The following is a 20,018-nucleotide window of genomic DNA, read 5'->3' as shown; positions in this document are numbered from 1 at the left end:
AAACAACTAACAATACCAAGAGATCAATCTGTAACGCAAAAAAACCTTAGTGATGACGATCGAGAGAATCTTCTGACAAATCACTTCACGACTGAACCAGACAATTATTAATCACTTAAATGAAAAAAAACCTAAGATCTATTGCCTAGAAGGTACCTCAGGGTTGCTGCAGACCGTGTTAATTGTCTACTTGTTTCGTCTATCCATACTACATGGGTTCGAATTACTCGCAAAGTCTTCTACAAACTGGCAACCTTACCATCAGAGTCACTTCACTTTTTCAGTCTCCAAAGGAGCTCAGCAATTATTACTCTCCGAAGCACTCGTCCAATGGCGTCTGCAGTCAGTCTCTTTGATTCAAGTCTTAGGAGATCTTAACTTATCCTAATAGCGATTGATCTCTGGGAAACGCTTAAAGTGACTGATCCTTGAGTCTACACCAATTCTATCAAAAAATTCTGAGAGCTTAGAAAAACCAAAACTAAGGAAAGACTGTTTTCACGGAAAATAACAAAGTTTGTGTAACAGGCAGGTGAATTTAGAATCAAGCAATTGTGTTAAGAAAATTCCGGAAAACCAGCCGTATTTATGTCAGCTTATCTGTTCAAAACTTGAAATAATTGAGTTTGTAGGCATGATTGAGGATTCGGTTTATACGGTTCATCGAGAAAACACAAAGATTAGTTCACATTTCTTTAAATGTCGTTTTTTTGAAATTCCTATTTCTTAACTTCTACAGAATATTGCCGTTTTGAATGGTTTTTCTTTTTGTTTTTTATGAGTCTTTTGAGCATTTATAACCATCTGAAAAGATAAAAATTTCTCGTATGAATTATTGGAAACTTGAGTGATATGAGGTTAATGCAATCAAGTGATTAAATGAAAGGCATCTAATATGTAGTTTTCAATAAACCTAAATCTGTTCATTCGACCATAGTAACGTTCTGTCGGACTCAAGAAAATGAGATAGCTTTTTCATTTGATTGATGCCTAATCATTAATCTGAAATTTAAATCATCTTGTTCATTGTATCCCGGGCTCACTGAAATCGGGCAGTTGTATTAAAGAGCAAAACCTCGTAGCTTGGAGATTCAAAAAATATTCCACAATTCAGCTGATTGGTTTTAAATACAAAAAATTTCACTCTAATTTGCCTTTAAACATTTCTTTCGTTTTTTAAAATGATTTCATGGTTTTGATGATCCTTCTTTGGTTTTCAGCGTCAAATAGCGTTTTACTTCTTATTTGTTCTTGTTCCAGAATGGTTTTGTTGGTACTCGTTGAACGTTGAACGAGATGGGGATTTTTAGTCTTCATTTAGTCTGAGAACCAATAGATAGAGAACCAATTAAAACCACTAATCTGTCATTTTGGTACCTTTTTGTCAAGACAAATATTTTCCAGAAAAAATTGGCGTTATTCTGACCAATTCAATGAGAAATTGTAGCCTTTATCGAAAACCAGGTAGCGCATTGGGATATAAGCCAGAGTTTTTGAGTAAAGTAATTAGAGTCAAGTAACCTTGCTTAAAATTTGAAGTTTGCGTGCTTTAAACTCAGACACATTATATATATATATATATATATATATATATATATATATATACACGAAATGTTACTGAGTAAAACGAGTAATATACCAAAATGCGTCATTTTTCTTGGCCAATCAGAATCGAGTATTTAAATACGCATAGAAATCGTTCCAATTTACCTACAAAGCTCGGAAAAAGTGCAATTAACATAATTTCAAGTAAATCTAATCATAAGACCTATCAAATAAGACATGATTCGGCTCAATATTTTTCGGCTTTTTGAATTCATTGGTACAAAATGGTGACTGGCATTGAACTAATGCGTTATTAGACAAAATACCGGCCAAATGAGCATCAAAAATTGCCGTCTAAAAAACCACTTGTTGCTATGATCGTCGTAATCTTAATACGCTAATGATGCTATGATCGATGAGTTACAGACTGACTATAATACGTTGCTGCCAATGCTTATACGTTGTTTTGCTTATATCGTTTATGAATTGAATCCTTAACGAAAGAGTGGTTTTACACCTTTACAAGTGGCGCCCCACAAGGGACTCGATTAATCAGTTGAACCTAAATTTGAGCAGCGGCAGATTTGATAACTCAGCAGTTATTGGTAACAAAGGACGGCTCCATCAGAAATTAGTCAGCCTGTCTTCTTCATAGTGGGTGGTCCGGGAAGTGGAAAAGGAACGCAGTGTGAGAAGATTGTAGCCGAGTTCAGTTTCGCCAATTTGTCCTCTGGTGACCTTTTGAGAGCAGAGGTCGCCTCTGGGTCAGAAAAGAGCAAGGCACTCGACGCAGCCATGAAGGCAGGACAGCTGGTGACGACAGAAGCAGTGCTAGACCTGATGAAGTCGCCAATGCTGAAGAAGTAGACTAGCAAAGGATATCTGATTGTTGGATACCTTAGGAAAGTTGACCAGCGAGAACTCTTCGAGAAAATTGTAGCCCCATGCGCAGCTTGCATATTCTTTGACGTGCCCAACGAAAGGATGAAGGAGCGACTTCTGAAGAAAGCAGAATTTCTGAAGAAATGTGGCAAAGCAGTTCTAGTGGTCTCAAGTTAGTGGTTTTGAACGGTTATCTCATAACAATTTTGTTGCTACTTGAAAACTCTGCTTTTGCTGTTTCCCATAAATACCCAATAACAGAACAGTTTAGTTTGTTTCAGCCGTAAATTAAAAAAAAGGAAACTGTTTTAGACGGCAGGTCTAAGAAACCTCCCCTACATTTTGGTTAGAAAAAAAAAATTAGCGAACCGGTCACCATCAAACCCCACATATCAAAACTTTTGTGACGAAAAAACATCGATTTGAAAATTTTTTGGTAGATTTACCAAAAAGTCGAGAAAATTGATATAGTAGGTTCGTATATCAAAAAATTACCTCTGATATAGAGAAAATTGAGAGAGAATAAGGCTAAATTGTTCAATTTTGAAAATTTTTGGTCAATTTTGAGGCAATTTAAAAAAAAAACTTTAGAAAATCAATACCGAATATTGATAAACCGTATTTTTGAGTTTAAAACCGTCCAGTTTACTGGATTATCGTTCCGTAAGCAAGAATTTGCAAACAAATTGACCAAAACTTGAAAAAAATTGGACAAAGGCATAAAATTTTGACAAATTTGTCGAAATTTTGATTTTTCAACCAGAAGGCTCGTTAATTGAGTGAAACTCTTTACACAGAAAAAGTTGTGAAAATTTTCACAACCTCCGGCCTACAAAAAAATTATCGAATTCCCATAATTTTTCTCGTCGCTCGTTTATATACCGTTTTTCGTCCGCGTTCTTTTCGTTCTTTACTTTACAATTCTCCGTTTTCCGTTTTTCTTTCGATAACGCCGCTCTCCCAAAACTTCGCTTTTCGTTTTCTTCCGTTATTTTTTCCTGTTTTTGATGTAGTATGTTTTCATATATGATGAAGTATGTTGTGTTTTTGTTGCAGTATGTTGATTATGCTAGTATGCTGGTTAGTTGCTTTGGTCTTGTTGCTTTCTAGGGTGTGACTTAAGTTTGTTCTAGAGTTACGGCTAGGTGGTTCCTGGACTTTCCCAACTTACTAATTTACTAGCACCTCTGTTGTAGTATATTGATTTTTGCTGCTGTATGTTTGCGTGTAACTGTATGATTGTTAGTTGGTTTAGGTTTTTGCCTTCTAGGGTGTGACTTAAGTTTATTCTGGAGTTACGGCTAGATTGTTTTTTAACTTTTCCAGCTTTCATAGACTACAAAAGCGCTGCATATTACTTAATTTTTGCTGTAGTTTGTTTAATATTGTCGGTATGCTGACTGGTTGTTTAGGTTTGAATATTGCTAGGGTGTGACTTAAGTTTATTCTGGAGTTACGGCTAGTAAATTTCTTGCTCTTTTCATCCATTTAGTATACTACTGCTTTGCCGTAAATTAGTTCGTTATTTGTATATATTAAGCCCCATAATGACTTGTGCTAGTTTGCCTCGTGCAGTAGCATCTCTCCTCCATCCTAGGGTGTGACTTAAGTTTGTTCTGGAGTTACGGCTAGTTTGTTTGGTTGAGTTTGTTGCTGTGGTCTGCTAGCATAGTGGTTCCCGACCTCCCCGCTCGCTGTGTAATCGTCTCCCGCCCGTTCCGACCCGCCTTTCCGTTTCGTTGCGCGCTACTCGCTCAACGCCTCCGTTGTGTCCGTCTCGTCTCACGTTTCTTCGTGCGAGGCTCGTTCAGCGTTTCCGTCCCGTCCGTTGCGTCGCCCGTTTACCACCCGCGTTTTCGCCAGTTCCGTTCCGTTCACTGTTGCGTTGCGCGCCGTTCGCCCGTCCTTCCCGCCCCGTCCGCTTCGTTTCCCGTTTCGTCGTGATTCGTCTTCTTACTTACTTTCGCCGAGTAATTCATTACTCGGTAACTTCTTTTCTGCTCTTCGACGTCTTGATTATCAAGTCGTCGTCATTTGGGTTCGGTATAACCCGCATTCCACGTGTTTGGTTGAAAGTTACTCTACATTGATAAACTAGCCATTTCAATATCATGGCCGAACAGCAGGAGAAATTGAAAAAGCTCTTTAATGCAAGATCTAATCTAGAATCTGAGCTATGTAACATCCATAAGGATATCACAGATGCCATAGATCGTCAAGACAGGAGGGTTAAAGTTGAACGCTTGGTTACTAGGTTGAAGGATCTCTTCAGTAAACTGGTGGAGAAGAATGAAGAACTATTTGACTTGGCCAGTAAAGCGGAGAACCCAGATTCAATTTACCCTGTCCTTGAGCAATGGTTGGATGATAAAACCAAGAACAATGATAAATTCTTGCTTGCGGCTAGAAGCTATATTGACTCAGTTGCTGACCGAGCCACCGTATGTGAGGGCGTTAATCCTCAAGGCCAATCTAAGAGAAGTTCACGCCGAACAACATCATCAATGTCTAGCCAGCGTAAACATGAATTTCTCATGGCAAAACTAAAACGCGAAGAGGCCGAGAAACAAGAACAAGCTGCCATGCGCCTCGCTAAACAAAAACACGAAATTGCCATGAGAAAAAAGGAGCTTGAAATACAAATGGAACAGATGGCACTTCAAGAATTGGAGGAAGACCACCGCCAGCGTGTTGCAGCAGCTAAATTAGATGAGGCTGATTTAATGGATAATCATTCATTGTTTAGTCACCACTCAAGTGAACTGAATTTGTTTAAAGATAGGGGATCAGATAGAAGTCAGGGACTTGTTCAGGATTGGGTAAATTCGTTTCCCGCAGGTAATTCAAGTGAGTTAAACTTTTCTCGTCCTGGTTCAGCAACCGCCGACCCTCCTGTTAAAGATACCTCCCCTAGTAATCCTCCAGAAAACCCAAGTAATGTTGCCGATAACTTACATCATCTTGAAATGCTTTCTCAGTACACACGGCCAGGAGTTGCAATTTCTGTTGCCCAGCAGGAAGCTTTGTATCGGGAATATCTCCAGGCTCAACTGCAGCAATCACTCATTGATCAAAGGGCACATAGTCCCTCAGGCAGTGGTGAAGTGAACCAAGTACCAGTCGACGTACAAAATGTTGCACTCCCACCACCTCAACCACCTATGCAACCTCCCCGGCCACCGACACCCGTTATGGCACCAACGAACTCCATTTTTGTACCTGAATTTTCAACAAACCCACAAGTAAATCAGTTCTTGGGTCCGAAAAGCTCCAGTGTGCCTTGCCAATTACATATGTCAATGCCTCATGTTCAACAACAACAGAATCTAACTCAAAGTAACATTCCACACCAAACACAAGTCCCTATTGCCCATTCCCCGCATAAAGTCCCTCCACCTCTTAACCCACTCGTGAACCCGCCTCCCGTATTCCCGCCTCAACAATTATATAACCCTCAGCCTCCCATGGTTCCGTCGCCCACTCCAGCGAGCGCAACAGCATACTTACCCGTCCCCAACATTCCACAACAAAACATTGTCCATCCATCTCAAGCCCGCCTGGTACCGTATCCTACCGCACCCAAACGTCCCCTTAACCGTAACCCCGATTTAAATTTGTGGCGTTTTCCTCAGAATGCTCCCCCAAACGTAAACAAACCAGAAAAAAATGCAACCGTCTTCAACAACGTTCAACAGAGCCTACCCCCAAGCACAGCTAACCCCACCATCAGCCATCCCATCTTGCAAATGAGTACACAACATAATCCAAATAGCAACTACGCAGCAACTTGTAGCGTCCCTGTCAACCCCTTTAGTACAACTACTAACATCGCGCCACCTTTCGTCACGCCGGTTATACATCCAACATACGGGCATACTGCTCCGATACCTTTGTGCTGGAGTGGCCCAGCGCATCCCACGCCTCCAGCGCCAGCATCTGAAAATGCAAGCTTGATTAAGGCATTCACTGATGCCTTAACTAGCAAGAGGAATGACCCACTACCCGAATGGAAGTTGTCCCAATACAATGGGGATCCTCTACAGTGGCACGAATGGTATGGTCAATACAAAAGCGCAATTGACTCTCAGTCCCTAACTGATGATGTAAAATTGACATACCTTAAGACCCTCGTAACAGGTAAAGCTAAAACAGCTATAGCTGAGTTTGCCTACTGCGGCGCAATGTACAAAGACGCACTGAGGACCTTGGAACGTAAATTTGGCCAACCACAGGCGGTCGTAAGTGCACATTTAGACAAACTCAACAGCTTTCCACCATTGAAGATGCACAATAGCGATAACATCATTAATTACTCGGGGTGCATTTCAAGTCTTGTCGGGGTATTTAAATCGCTGTCATACGATTCGGATTTAAAGAGTGCTGCGCTTCTCAACACCGCCGTACAGAAGCTACCACCCAATATGAAGGAGTCATGGTCACTCTTCACGGTCAAAAAGCATTGGGTGAAACCTACTCTTCTTGATTTCAACGATTGGTTAAAAGAGAAGGCCGAAGCGCACGATTTAATGAAGACTACCGCACCTAAAGCAAGGACTGAGGATACCAACAACTCAGTAACCAGATCAAAAGTTGCTTCAAAGGCATTTGCTGCAAATACGCAACAGAAGAGTAACCTTAAGCCGCAACAGAGGTCTCCGTCAACATCATTCTCTAGTTGCATTGTATGCAAAGGCAGCCACCGGTTGTGGGAATGCCGTGTCTTTAAGGAAAAGACCCCCACGCAGAGAGCCAAGGTCGTGGCTGAGGCAAAGCTCTGTTTCTCTTGTTTGCGTGATAAACACATGTTTAAGCAATGCCCAAGTCCCCGTAAGTGTAGGAAAGATGGTTGCAACAGCTCCCATAACACCTTACTTCATGGAGCTGAAAGGGTTTTTCCAGCTAAACCCTCAACAAACAACAACATCGATACTTCGAAGTCGAACGCAGGTACAAGTAGGCCATCTACTGGTCAACCGCAACCAAGCAAAACAACCACTTTGTCTTCCGTGACGGATGTCAAAGGCCTCCTTCAGATCACGGAACTGAAAGTTACTAATTCTTCTGGTACTAGTACTACGGCGTTGGTTTTATGCGATACCGCTTGCAGTAACTCTTGGGTGTCCGATAGTCTCGCAGCTAGACTCGGTTTGCAGGGTACCGCATTAAAACTGACCGTCAAGGGTATAAACACGGAAGAACTCATAGACACAAAGGTGGTTCAATTGACTGTGACACCTCACAAAGATCAAGACTTTGAAGCATTTACTGTACGTCCCTACGTGAGGGAAACATTAAACGTAGGTTCCGACATCATTGACGTGAAGTCCATGCAAGAAACGTACCCACATTTGGCAGTTCTAGATCCAGTAAGATATAGCTATGGAGAAATTGAGATGATACTTGGACAGGATGTCTACCATGCCATCCGCCCGTTAGAGTATTTTTCAGCCGACGAAAAGTGCTCACCATTCGCTGTCCGCTTGCCCATAGGTTGGGTTTTAAGTGGCCCACTCCCGTCAAGCTCAAGTTTAGTCTCCACGTGTTTCAAAGCCAATATTGAACAGGATTTTGAATTAGCTTGTCAGGTTAAATCTTGGTATGATATGGAATCGTACGGCGCGTTCAAGCAAGTTGACCCACGATCCGCAGCGGATGCTCGCGCGCAGGAAATACTTGAATCAACAACTTTTCATAACGGCCAAAGATACGATGTCGGTATGTTATGGGCTGATGACAACATCCAGCTCCCGAATAACTACTTTTCATCACTGGTACAGCTCAAGTCTCTCGAAAAGCGGCTCTCGAGAGATACGTCATTGAAAGAAAATTATTCTAATACCATCCGTGAAGACTTGGAAAAAGGTTACTTGAAAACAGTCCCTGATGCTCACAAGGTTGAGCAGCGGTCGAATAAAGAGTGGTACCTACCACATCATCCCGTAATCAATCCGAACAAACCGGGGAAAGTGCGTAGGGTATTAAATGGTGCAGCAAAGTTCCACGGTACTTCCTTGAATAAATCTTTGCTCACTGGCCCCGACCTGCTCCAAAACCTAATCCACGTACTACTCAGGTTCCGTCAACATAAATTCGCCGTGTCCGCAGATATTGAGGGTATGTTCCTCCAAGTGGGTGTCCTTGACTGTGACCAGCCATCACTGCGTTTTTTGTGGCGGGAGGACCCCACAACAAATGTTGTAGTGTATCAATACACGCGCCATATATTCGGGGCTAAAGATTCGCCCACATGCGCTAACTATGCACTGCAACGCACGGCCCGAGACAATGTCAGTCAGTACCCGGAAGCAACCAAAGCCGTACTAGAAAACTTCTACATGGACGATTACTTGGATTCGGTGGAGTCACCTGAGAGGGCTGTCAAAAGATCGAAGGAGTTGGTGCATCTTCTCCATCTCGGTGGGTTCAAGCTTACTAAGTTTGTAAGCAATGTACCAAATCTGGCTGATCGAATTGATGGGTCACCTCAGTCCACCGAACCAAAAGTAATTGCCTCATCTAAGGAGGAATCTTCGCACGTGCTTGGGTTGAAATGGGATCACAACAATGATACCCTAGTTGTGAGTCGGGGTACCTCCAGCACAGTAACTAAGTCTTTAACACAACGCTTGGTATTGAGCCTAGTGTCTAAGGTGTTTGATCCAATCGGCCTAGTGGCACCATTTACTGTCGGTGCCCGATTGTTACTAAAGGACATCTGGCGTGTCAGCGGGCAGCACTGGGATGAAGAATTACCAAAAGACACTGTTGAAAGGTTCCTCGAATGGAGTGTAGAACTACCCAAGCTTGCAGCAATCACTATACCAAGGAGCTACTTTTCCGGAAACTCTGAACACCTGGAACTACACATGTTTGGCGATAGTTCACAAGAAGTTTTCAGTGCCGTTGCATTTCTCCGGGCTCGAGTAACTACTTCGAGTGGGCCCCAAACGGAGCTTGCGTTTGTCCTGGGTAAAGCTCGCGTAGCACCTATGAAGGTCATGACTGTTCCAAAGCTGGAATTACAGGCAGCGCTACTGGCCGCTCGATTGAAACAAGATATATGTCGAGCTCTCACAGTAAAAGTCAACAGGGTTTTCATGTGGACCGACAGCACTACTGTCTTGCAATGGCTTAACTCTGCAACGAAGCACCCAATATTTATTGCAAACCGTGTTTGCGAAATCTTGGAACACACTAGCGTTGACGAATGGAACCACGTTGCCTCAAGCGATAATCCGGCAGATGCCGGCACTCGTGGTATGTCTGCTGAGATATTGCAATCAAGTAGCTGGGTGAGAGGTCCAGATTTCCTGAGAACCAAGCAATTCCCGTTCGAACCAAGCACTGAAGTAGTTAATAACATCAAACTTGGTATAGTAACTAAGGAAACTGACGAAACCAATACATCATTGGCCGTATCTGTAACCAAGTCAACTAAGGAACCGCCCCCGCAACTAATTCCCTTCGATAAGTACAGTTCTTATCAGAAGTTGCTACGGATAACAGCGTACGCACTCCGCTTGTTACCTTCTCACGAATGTTACCGTAATGCCGACGGTAGCATCATAGACCCCACGGAACTCGACAAAGCCGAGCGTCATCTCCAGTATCTTGTGCAAGGGGAGTCATTCAATGCAGAGAGAAAAGATCTTCTCGAAAACAAACCCGTTAAACGGAGTAGCCGTATTGCCCCGTTTTCTCCCTTTATTGGGCCAAATCGTCTAATCCGATCGGCAGGCCGCATCAAGCGGTTGGTCGAAGTTGACTTTGATGTAAAACATCCTATCGTCCTGGACGCACGCCATGCATTTGTAAAGTTGTTCCTCAGGCACACGCACGTTAAACATCATCATCAGGGTATTGATTACCTGCGGGCAAAAGTACAAGAACGTTATACCATCCTTAAATTACGTTCCTCACTACGTTCCATTAAATCTAACTGCCTTACGTGCAGGATGTTCCGCGCTGCCACTATTCAACCCATCATGGCTGACCTCCCAGTAGAAAGACTCGCATACCAGTCTCCTCCCTTCACGAACACCGGGGTCGACTACTTCGGCCCATTTTACGTTACTGTACGTCGGACTACCGAGAAGAGGTGGGGTTTCCTCTTCACATGCTTAACTACTCGTGCCGTTCATGTTGAAATCGTTCCGTCCATGGACGCCAGTTCGTGTGTAATGGGAGTGGAGCGGTTCGTCTCCCGTCGGGGTACACCGGCCATTATTTGGTCAGACAATGGCACTAACTTTGTTGGCGCGGAAAAAGAACTACGCGAGAACATCGAAAAGTGGAACACCATCAACATCGCTGTGGAACTTGCCCACAAAGGCATCAAGTGGAGGTTCAATCCGCCCAGTGCGCCACACCAAGGTGGCATCTGGGAGAGGCTAGTACGTAGTTTCAAGCGCGTACTTTACACAATCCTTGGAACACGTCGCCTCACAGATGAGGTTTTAAGTACCACTTTTTGTCTGGTCGAACATGCACTTAATTCACGTCCGTTAACGCCCGTAAGCGCCGACCCGTCCGACTTAGGCGCATTAACACCTAACCACTTTCTCCTCGGTAACCAAGCACGTTGTCTCCCGTCCATCATTGGCGCAGATGAGTTTGATCACCGTAAACGTTACGCCCGCGCGCAGTCTTACGCTAACGCTATTTGGTCTCGTTGGATCAAAGAATACGTACCGGCGCTGAACCGACGTTCCAAGTGGCAGACGCCTGCCGAGCATCACCTTAAGACCGGTGATTTGGTTTGGGTAGTTGAAGAGACCAACCCAAGGGGTTACTACCCCACTGCTCGGATCACTGAACTTCGTTACGGTTCCGACAGCGTCGCACGCTCCGCCGTATTGCGCACGTCCTCCGGATCGCTCGTTCGCCCGCTTGTAAAATTAGTACCGATTCTCCCAACATCTTCTTCTGGGCCGGAGGATGTTACTGAGTAAAACGAGTAATATACCAAAATGCGTCATTTTTCTTGGCCAATCAGAATCGAGTATTTAAATACGCATAGAAATCGTTCCAATTTACCTACAAAGCTCGGAAAAAGTGCAATTAACATAATTTCAAGTAAATCTAATCATAAGACCTATCAAATAAGACATGATTCGGCTCAATATTTTTCGGCTTTTTGAATTCATTGGTACAAAATGGTGACTGGCATTGAACTAATGCGTTATTAGACAAAATACCGGCCAAATGAGCATCAAAAATTGCCGTCTAAAAAACCACTTGTTGCTATGATCGTCGTAATCTTAATACGCTAATGATGCTATGATCGATGAGTTACAGACTGACTATAATACGTTGCTGCCAATGCTTATACGTTGTTTTGCTTATATCGTTTATGAATTGAATCCTTAACGAAAGAGTGGTTTTACACCTTTACACGAAAACCTGGCATTTTTGTATCTGACAATCTTAAAGTTTGCACATAAGTGTTTGATATCATTTTTGTTGCATTTTTTCGTAAAATTTAACTTAAAGATTCACAAAGAATTTTTTATCTTAAGGTTAGGAAAGTGGTGATTTGAACTTACTTCGTATCTGCCGGTTGCGATCACAGCCAGGGCCTTGACACAAAACTGATAATCACAGCATTGACTGGAGTAGGAAATATCGTCCTCCATAATAAGATTATAACAACAATGACACCAATGAGAAAAAATCTTTAATGGAGAAAATGTACAAAAATTTTACTACTACTTTCAATTATAAATGGTCGATTTTTCTATAGATACCCCATTTCTTGCGTTCGTAAACGAATCTTATTTTTTCATTTTGCAAAATTTAGATTGTAAGAATGTATGTTTAGTTCGTTAACATTGTTGAAACGAACGCGTAATATATTAATCAAAAGAGTTAATTGAATAGAAAATGCGTATATTGGTTAGACGCATATGTACTGTTTGATCTTACTATTTGAAGTAAATTGCTTCTGAGCTAATCGCATAAATCTAAATTAAAAATTTGAGCTTTGCAATTTGCAATTTTTTTTATATTATTGCCCCCCTCCCGCGAGTAAATAATGGTAAAAAATAACCAAATCTTAAATTATTAAGTTTTATTTGACAATTTTTGAAAATTATTTCAAATTTTTATTTACAATTTTTAATTTTTTGTGTTCTTTATACAAAAAGAGTTAAAACAATTTCGTTAACTAAATAATAATTTGAAGAATCTCATTGAGATGTATTTTGTTTCTACTTGATAGAAAACATGATAAAACATGGTCTTCAAAACTAGTTTCAACAAAAAGAAAGACAACGTTCAACAGAGTTTGCTTCCGATATTTTGCACGACCTAGCAAATAAATGAACCAACTTGGGCATATATTAACAGTGAAACTCTAATTAACCACTGCTTAACCACAAAAAAAATTTTATGCAATAAAATGAAACTAAACGTATGGAGCTGATCATTTTCCACAAAAATTCTATGTAACTTCAAATTTCAATAATGGAAAAACTATAGCACAATTCATTTACACAGATATCAAACATTTTCAAGAGTTGAACTAAATCAAAGAATTGCATCAATAGGTTGCAGGAACATGTACCAACAAAGAAGCGCAAATTGCACTTTTTAATTTTTTCCATAATTATCTCAAAATGTTTCAAACAATTTAGCTCCTATAGTCTTGGAGAGTCCAAACAAGTGAGAGGATATAGGATGTCTAAAGAACTACTGAAAGATTTTCAAACGAAAATTGACTTTTTTAAATTTGGAAGGAGAAGGCACATGTTTCAGCTTATAACACAAACAAAAAGAAAACAAAAAGAATTAGAAACGTTACTGATCAATGATTGAGAAAAACAAATGACAAGTATACAAAAAATTTTTTGAGACTCTTCTTTTTTCAAAGTAACCACGGAACTTCATTTTTTAACTCAATACTGAAAAAAATGTACAACATTTCCTGAATTTCGAAGAAATCGCCCAAGAAAAATGTTCTGAGGAACTGAAGATAAATGTCAAAACTTGGACAATGACAGCTTTAAAGTTTTGGCAATTGGCAATCCAGCGTGGAAATTCATTCTATGTCGGTGGCTAATTTTGGCGGCGTCTGGAAACGGTGAATCGACAACGCCAAAAAAACAATCCTTTTCCTTTGAGGACCGAAGAGATTTTTTTTGAAAACTTCTTTACAATCATTCTGCAAATAGAGTAATTATCCAACTCGAGATCGATGATTAGCGTTTCACAGCAACCTGACAACGAGGAATCCTCGAATTCAAACAATATTTTATGCAGCATTCCTCCAATATTTTGCCACCAGGATAACTTGAAGACGAGCAACCTGCGAGCGTAATTTTAGTCAGAAGCTGATGAACAATTTATGGCGACGGTTGGTGAAAGAGTGTCTGCTCACCCTTAACAGACAATCAAAAAAACAAACAGCAAGAATCAGCTCCTCAAGGTGGAAGAGATGGTTTGAGTGTTGAAAGACAAAGCACCCAGCGGAATTTGGCCACTGGGAAAAATCATGGAGACAACACCTGGACGAATTGGAGAAAAAATGTGCCAATGACTGTGTATATGATATTGACGAAATTTTAGTGTAATGTTTCAGGGACAAATGAAAGAAGATGGCAATCATTTTCAGTCAGCTGTTGCCTCAGAGACCCCTTGATGCCCCTTTTGCCCTTTCAGCATGTTGCTGATTTCATTGCAGCCTTCAAAAAATTTATGATAATCAAAAAACAAAAAAACAGCAAAATTGAAAGATGAAATTTGACTATTTTGTCCAGTAACTTGAAGCCTGGACGTGCTCTTATTATTAAAGAAATGACTAGATAAATGTTTTAAAGCAGCTCGTGTTCAATCTGGTAACTCCCATTGGCATACCAGATATCCCAATAAAATTTTTACGAAACTATACAGTATCATAAATTAATTTTAAAAAATGTAAATCTGCATCGTGGAACCTGGAAAATTTCCTGCCAGGAATCTAGAAAAACTAGGGGGAAGCGTCCTTTAGAATGGCTTTTTTCGTGGTTTCGTGCAGTGGGTGATAAAAATCAAGATCCCTGTCCTCATTGAATATGATCTGAAAAAAAAGACGGAGCCGACAGTTCAATTATTGACCAAATACTCTTCGATCTTGTTTGAATTGTTTAGCAGTCAACCTCTTTTTGTTGCATGTGACAAGGAAAACCTTGTGCCTTTTTGCCCTCTCTCTCTCTCTCTCTCTCTCTCTCTCTCTCTCTCTTCTCTCTCTCTCTCTATCTCTCTCTCTCTCTCTCTCTCCCTCTCTCTCTCTCTCTCTCTCTCGCACACACTTCTGCTGCCATTAAGATGATTGCTTCCAGAGAAAAAACGCAGCTTTAAATTGTGCCATTTTTTCATTGCCGTGTTGTTTCATAGAACAGAAACATTTTGAACACCATTTAGACTTGTACGAAATCTTGTACGACGTTGTATCCAGCGTTCCAATATACCCTAACAGATGTTTTCTATTCCATATCAGTGCTACCAATATATATTTTTCTAATGCGTACGCTGCAAACCTCAATCACAGATTGAAAATGAAGATGACAATACTACGACATCGGTACTTTAAAGTTTTACATCTTTAAAACCACGCTACATTTTTCATCTGAATACGGTACTATAGAAATGACTAGATAAATGTTTTAAAGCAGCTTGTGTTCAATCTGGTAACTCCCATTGGCATACCGGATATCCCAATAAAGTTGTTACGAAACTATACAGTATCATAAATTAATTCTAACAAATGTAAATCTGCATCGTGGAACCTGGAAAATTTCCTGCCAGGAATTTAGAAAAACTAGGGGGAAGCGTCCTTTAGAATGGCTTTTTTTTCGTGGTTTGGTGCAGTGGGTGATAAAAATCAAGATCCCTGTCCTCATTGAATATGATCTGAAAATAAAGACGGAGCCGACAGTTCAATTATTGACCAAATACTCTTCGATCTTGTTTGAATTGTTTAGCAGTCAACCTCTTTTTGTCGCATGTGACAAGGAAAACTTTGTGCCTTTTTGCCCTCTCTCTCTCTCTCTCTCTCTCTCTCTCTCTCTCTCTCTCTCTCTCTCTCTCTCTCTCTCTCTTCTCTCTCTCTCTCTCTATCTCTCTCTCTCTCTCTCTCTCTCCCTCCCTCTCTCTCTCTCTCGTACACACTTCTGCTGCCATTAAGATGATTGCTTCCAGAGAAAAAACGCAGCTTTAAATTGTGCCATTTTTTCATTGCCGTGTTGTTTCATAGAACAGAAACATTTTGAACACCATTTAGACTTGTACGAAATCTTGTACGACGTTGTATCCAGCGTTCCAATATACCCTAACAGATGTTTTCTATTCCATATCAGTGCTACCAATATATATTTTTCTAATGCGTACGCTGCAAACCTCAATCACAGATTGAAAATGAAGATGACAATACTACGACATCGGTACTTTTAAGTTTTTCATCTTTAAAACCACGCTACATTTTTCATCTGAATACAGTACTATAGAAATTTTGATTATTTTAATTATCACTTATCGATGTGATTGCTCTTAAGAACTTTTGGTTTCTGAAATAGATCTTAAGTATAAAATAAAGAAAATCGCAAAAAACTAATTTGCGCTCTTGTTACTGTTGTCTACAAAACCTCAAATTATACGTTTCGAGGCAAATTTATAACCCTTGATTAGAGGAATCAGAATACGGTTGATGATGCTGAACTCAGTGTCAAGAGTGTCATTTTATGGTTTTGCTTTTCCTCGCTGTATTTTCGCTCTAATTATTAACAGTTGTACCATGTTTTATCGCGACATAGCGGGATGGCAAGCGACTATCGTTAAAGTTAAGATGCTATCATGAAATAACAAATATACATTGCACCGCAAAACTACCAATTTTTTGTTGTTCCGACCCCTCTTGAGACAGACAATTTTAATATATCGATCGGCCAAAATTGTCCCTTGAGACAGACAACTTTGGCCGATCGATATATTACTCGTAGAGAGTTGTGAGTGGTATCATTAGAAAGCCTGTCTAGCGTAGAATATGTTCGATTTTCGTTTTTTACATGGAGTTATCGAGGTTTAAACTTTTGAGAAAATAGAGTGAATTCCGTTGATTTTATTCACTTTTTTCGGAATTTTTGACTAAAAATTCGCCAATTTTGCTAAAGATTGTTGAATTTTTTCAAGAAAGTGTTGTTGATTTTATTTTTAAAGACAAAAACTATTGTCGGCTGTTTTCATTTAATTTTTTTGTCAAAAATTTTGGCTCAACATTTCACAAAATTGAGACTTTTTCATCAAAAAACAGCACGAATTAAGTCCCTTTCGTTTACTTTGATTTAAATTGCAGGAAGTGCACATCCAAACACCACTAACACAAAATTTGTGGACTCAAAAGGGGGCTAATTCTAATTTAACTTTCGTTGCGAGTGCTCTGTAATTAAAAGTTTGCCGTTTTTTGCTAACTTTATTCGTTGAATGTCAAAAACGAAGCATTCATTTTTGATTTTTCATGTCTTCTCGATTTGTCATCTTATCACATAATTAACTGATCATATATCGCCTTATTGGCATTTAAAGAAAGCCAAATTGATTATATTAAAATTAAAATCCTTAAAAAATAGTTTACGGCATCGACACTACTTTCTCGAAGAAATTATTGAATTTTTTAATTTTGTCTTTAACTGACGTTTTTATTTTTTTTTTCGTTTTTCGTCGAATGAAATTTCCTTAGCATTGACCCGATTTCACTAATTTCATTGACTCTTCATAAAAATTAGATGAGCCGATAGTCTGATATTGAAAGATAGCTGATGGCTTTTATGACTTTGAAAACAATTGTTTTCCAAAACAAAAAAAAACAATTCAACTTCGCAATTTTGTACTTTTTTGTCTGTTTGTTACCCAGTCTCAAAAATTACAGGTCGAATATAACATTATTGTTGCCATAGGAGGTTTTCAAAAAAGAGATTGATGTCACAAAATCAAATGTTTTTAAAGAATTTTTTAATAATTTACTGGCTTCGACACGGGTTTTTCACAAAAAAAGTAATTTTAATTTTTGTTTTTTGTCAAATTTGACGTTCTTTTGTAGACGTAAGACGTACTCTGAATAATTGCAGATCTCTTGTACTTCCTTTGGAAGAAAAACTAACCTAATTAATTATTTGATTTTGTAATATTGTTTTTTTTTGAAAAAAAATATATTTCATAATTTTGATTTTTTTTCTTTTTTTGTCTATTTGTTGCCCCTTTGCATTATTGACAGGTTTCAAAATACATTTTTGGCGTTAGAAAAAAGTGCAATCGAACATAGTTTGCGGGCCAAAGTATGGCTTTACGGCTTCGAATGTGTTTTCTGACAAGTTAAATAGAATTTTTGTTTATTGTCTATTTGTTGTTCTTTTTAACAGCATTAAAAATTTAATACCGACAATTTCTATTTCTTTTTTTGAGGAAGCATTGGCAATTGTAAATCAAGGGGATGTTTGTTGATTTCTAATGGTTTTCTTTACTTTGAATATAATTGTTTTTTTTAAAATTATGCGAATTTTTCAATTTTACTGTTTTTGTTCTTTTTTGTCCAATTGTTACCAAGCCTTGTTATGGACTCGTTCCATATCTCTTCTCTTAAAATATAGGTTATTTAGTTTAAATTCAGCTTTATCTGAAGCTATTTTGACTTCGATATAATGCTTTACTTTTTAAAACGGACAAAAAAATTTTGATGCAATTAATGTTTGTTGTTTTTTTTTGCTGTTCGTCTTAACTCGCTTTCTCAATATTGGCATATCTCATCAATTTAGTGCATCAATCACAGAGAGTCGGAACCTTATGTGCGATTGCACATTACCGAGCCTCCTTGTTCTTTGTAAATATAGCTGGAAACGACTGCATTTTTGACGGCCCATATTTAATGAATAGTGTTGGTGACATCCCGGGTCGAGAAAAAATTGTAAGATAAGCCGTGAAAAGTTTTTTCACCGCAAAATTTGTATTGAATTTTGCGGTGAAATGCGGTGAATGCAACGAAATTATATAATTTCACCGCTGAAGTAAGTGGTGATCTTACAAAAATGCACCAAAATTCATCGCTAAAAAATGTAATTTTACCGCCCTTACGAGAGTTCGAATCTCTCATCTCCCGCATGGCATCCACTTCTTCTTCCACTGCGCCATCCCTCACTAACTTCTAGTTTTTGTTTTGAATGTAAATCATATTCACTCTACTTTCTGTAAAACATGCAGGGTAAATTTTTGTAGGATTTTCGATTTTTAGCGGTGAAATTACATATTTTAACGTGGATATGTGGAATTTTCACCTCTTACTCTAGTGGTTAAATTACATAAATTCACCGCTTAGAAAAAATTGTCACAAAGATGTAAGGTTAAGGAGTAGTTTTAGTGGGAGGGTGAATCTAACAATTCCTCCCTGACTCTCCAATAATTTCACCACATTCTTTGCTGATCTCACACAATTTTAGCATTTTTTCTGAATTTATGTAAGTTCACCACTAAGTTGAGCGGTGAATTTATGTAATTTCACCGCATTAACCGCTTGTCTTACATAATTTGGACAAGTTTTTTCGAAGCGGCGAATTTGTAATTTCACCGCTAAATTCAGCGGTGAAATTATGTAGTTTCACCGCTACCAAGCGATAAAGTTTTTTCACCGCATTCACCGCCTGATTTATGTAATTTCACCGCATTCACCGCTTATTTTACAAAATTTTCCACATTCACCGCTAATCTTACATAATTTTGCGTTGAATGGCGGTGACAACTCGACCCGGGATAGACAATAAGAGAAAACATTTCAAACTTTTCCCAAATACATGTCACTACTGTCCATAACAACTACTTTTGAGCAACTAGAAAAAAAAGTGAACCGCTTTTGTCACTGATGCTTGCATTATTTCTTACTTTACGTAGTTAACGCAACCTACTTCCAGAATGGTTGACAACAAGTCATTTAGGAGAGGTGAAAGAAATGAAACAAAGAAAGTTATTATCAAGCGCATGAAACATGAAAAGTGACTCTTTGGTGATCTCTACATAAAGAAATCAACAAAAACAATTTACAGATCTTTTATGCGATGTTTACTTGCTAAAACGTCAAAACTATTTAAAAATTTGGTTCCGTATTTCAGCTTCTCGAAAAAAAATGAAATTCCATCATTTGCACTCATCCAGGTCAGACATTATAGATTTTTGCATGCGTTACTAATTGAAAAACTTTTAGTAGAAATCACGCAGGGTTTAAACTACTAATAGTGAAAATTCGGTCCTTATTTGATCAATTTTTCAAAATACCCAAACTGATTTCGGAAAAAGTAACACTAACACTACTTGACTTTCTACTCTGATGAAGCAACTACAAGGTTCACTTCTATTTCCGTCGTATGCCGTTTAGTGATAGAAGATATTAAAAAATCTTGCACTAATTTATTCTAATCAATTTTTCTAGGGAACAGGAATACACGCTACTTCCGTCCTGGGTCCATTGCTGCACATCCTTGCAAGATATTTGAATTTTCCCCAATTTTTTCATCCTTCATCTAGCTGCATCTGGTAGTTTTTGCTGTTTTGAAATCTGTTAGCTTTGATTACACCCA

At 39.2% G+C, this 20,018-nt stretch overlaps 3 protein-coding genes and 1 pseudogene across 4 annotated transcripts in view; 2 read left to right on the top strand and 2 right to left on the bottom strand.

Moving 5' to 3' along the window:
* Positions 1 to 12,073, bottom strand: part of LOC142353244 (putative Ras-related protein Rab-33) — a 36,383-nt gene extending 24,310 nt beyond the window's left edge. The window contains exon 1 of the mRNA XM_075405478.1: positions 11,973 to 12,073. Coding sequence (XP_075261593.1) covers positions 11,973 to 12,062 — 90 coding nt within the window. The 5' untranslated portion in view covers positions 12,063 to 12,073. The remainder of the gene's footprint in view (positions 1 to 11,972) is intronic.
* The window catches only part of LOC142353242 (sulfate transporter-like), a 510,154-nt gene that overhangs the window by 233,289 nt on the left and 256,847 nt on the right, over positions 1 to 20,018 (top strand). The window lies entirely within an intron of this gene.
* The window catches only part of LOC142353246 (uncharacterized), a 534,761-nt gene that overhangs the window by 388,238 nt on the left and 126,505 nt on the right, over positions 1 to 20,018 (bottom strand). The gene's annotated exons all lie outside the window — the stretch shown is intronic.
* Positions 213 to 2,604, top strand: LOC142353361 (adenylate kinase isoenzyme 1 pseudogene; annotated as a pseudogene).

Source organism: Convolutriloba macropyga, chromosome 14 (genome assembly GCF_964194025.1).
Source record: "Convolutriloba macropyga chromosome 14, txConMacr16.3, whole genome shotgun sequence".
Lineage (NCBI taxonomy): Eukaryota > Metazoa > Xenacoelomorpha > Acoela > Convolutidae > Convolutriloba > Convolutriloba macropyga.
This window is presented reverse-complemented; position numbering and strand designations above follow the sequence as displayed.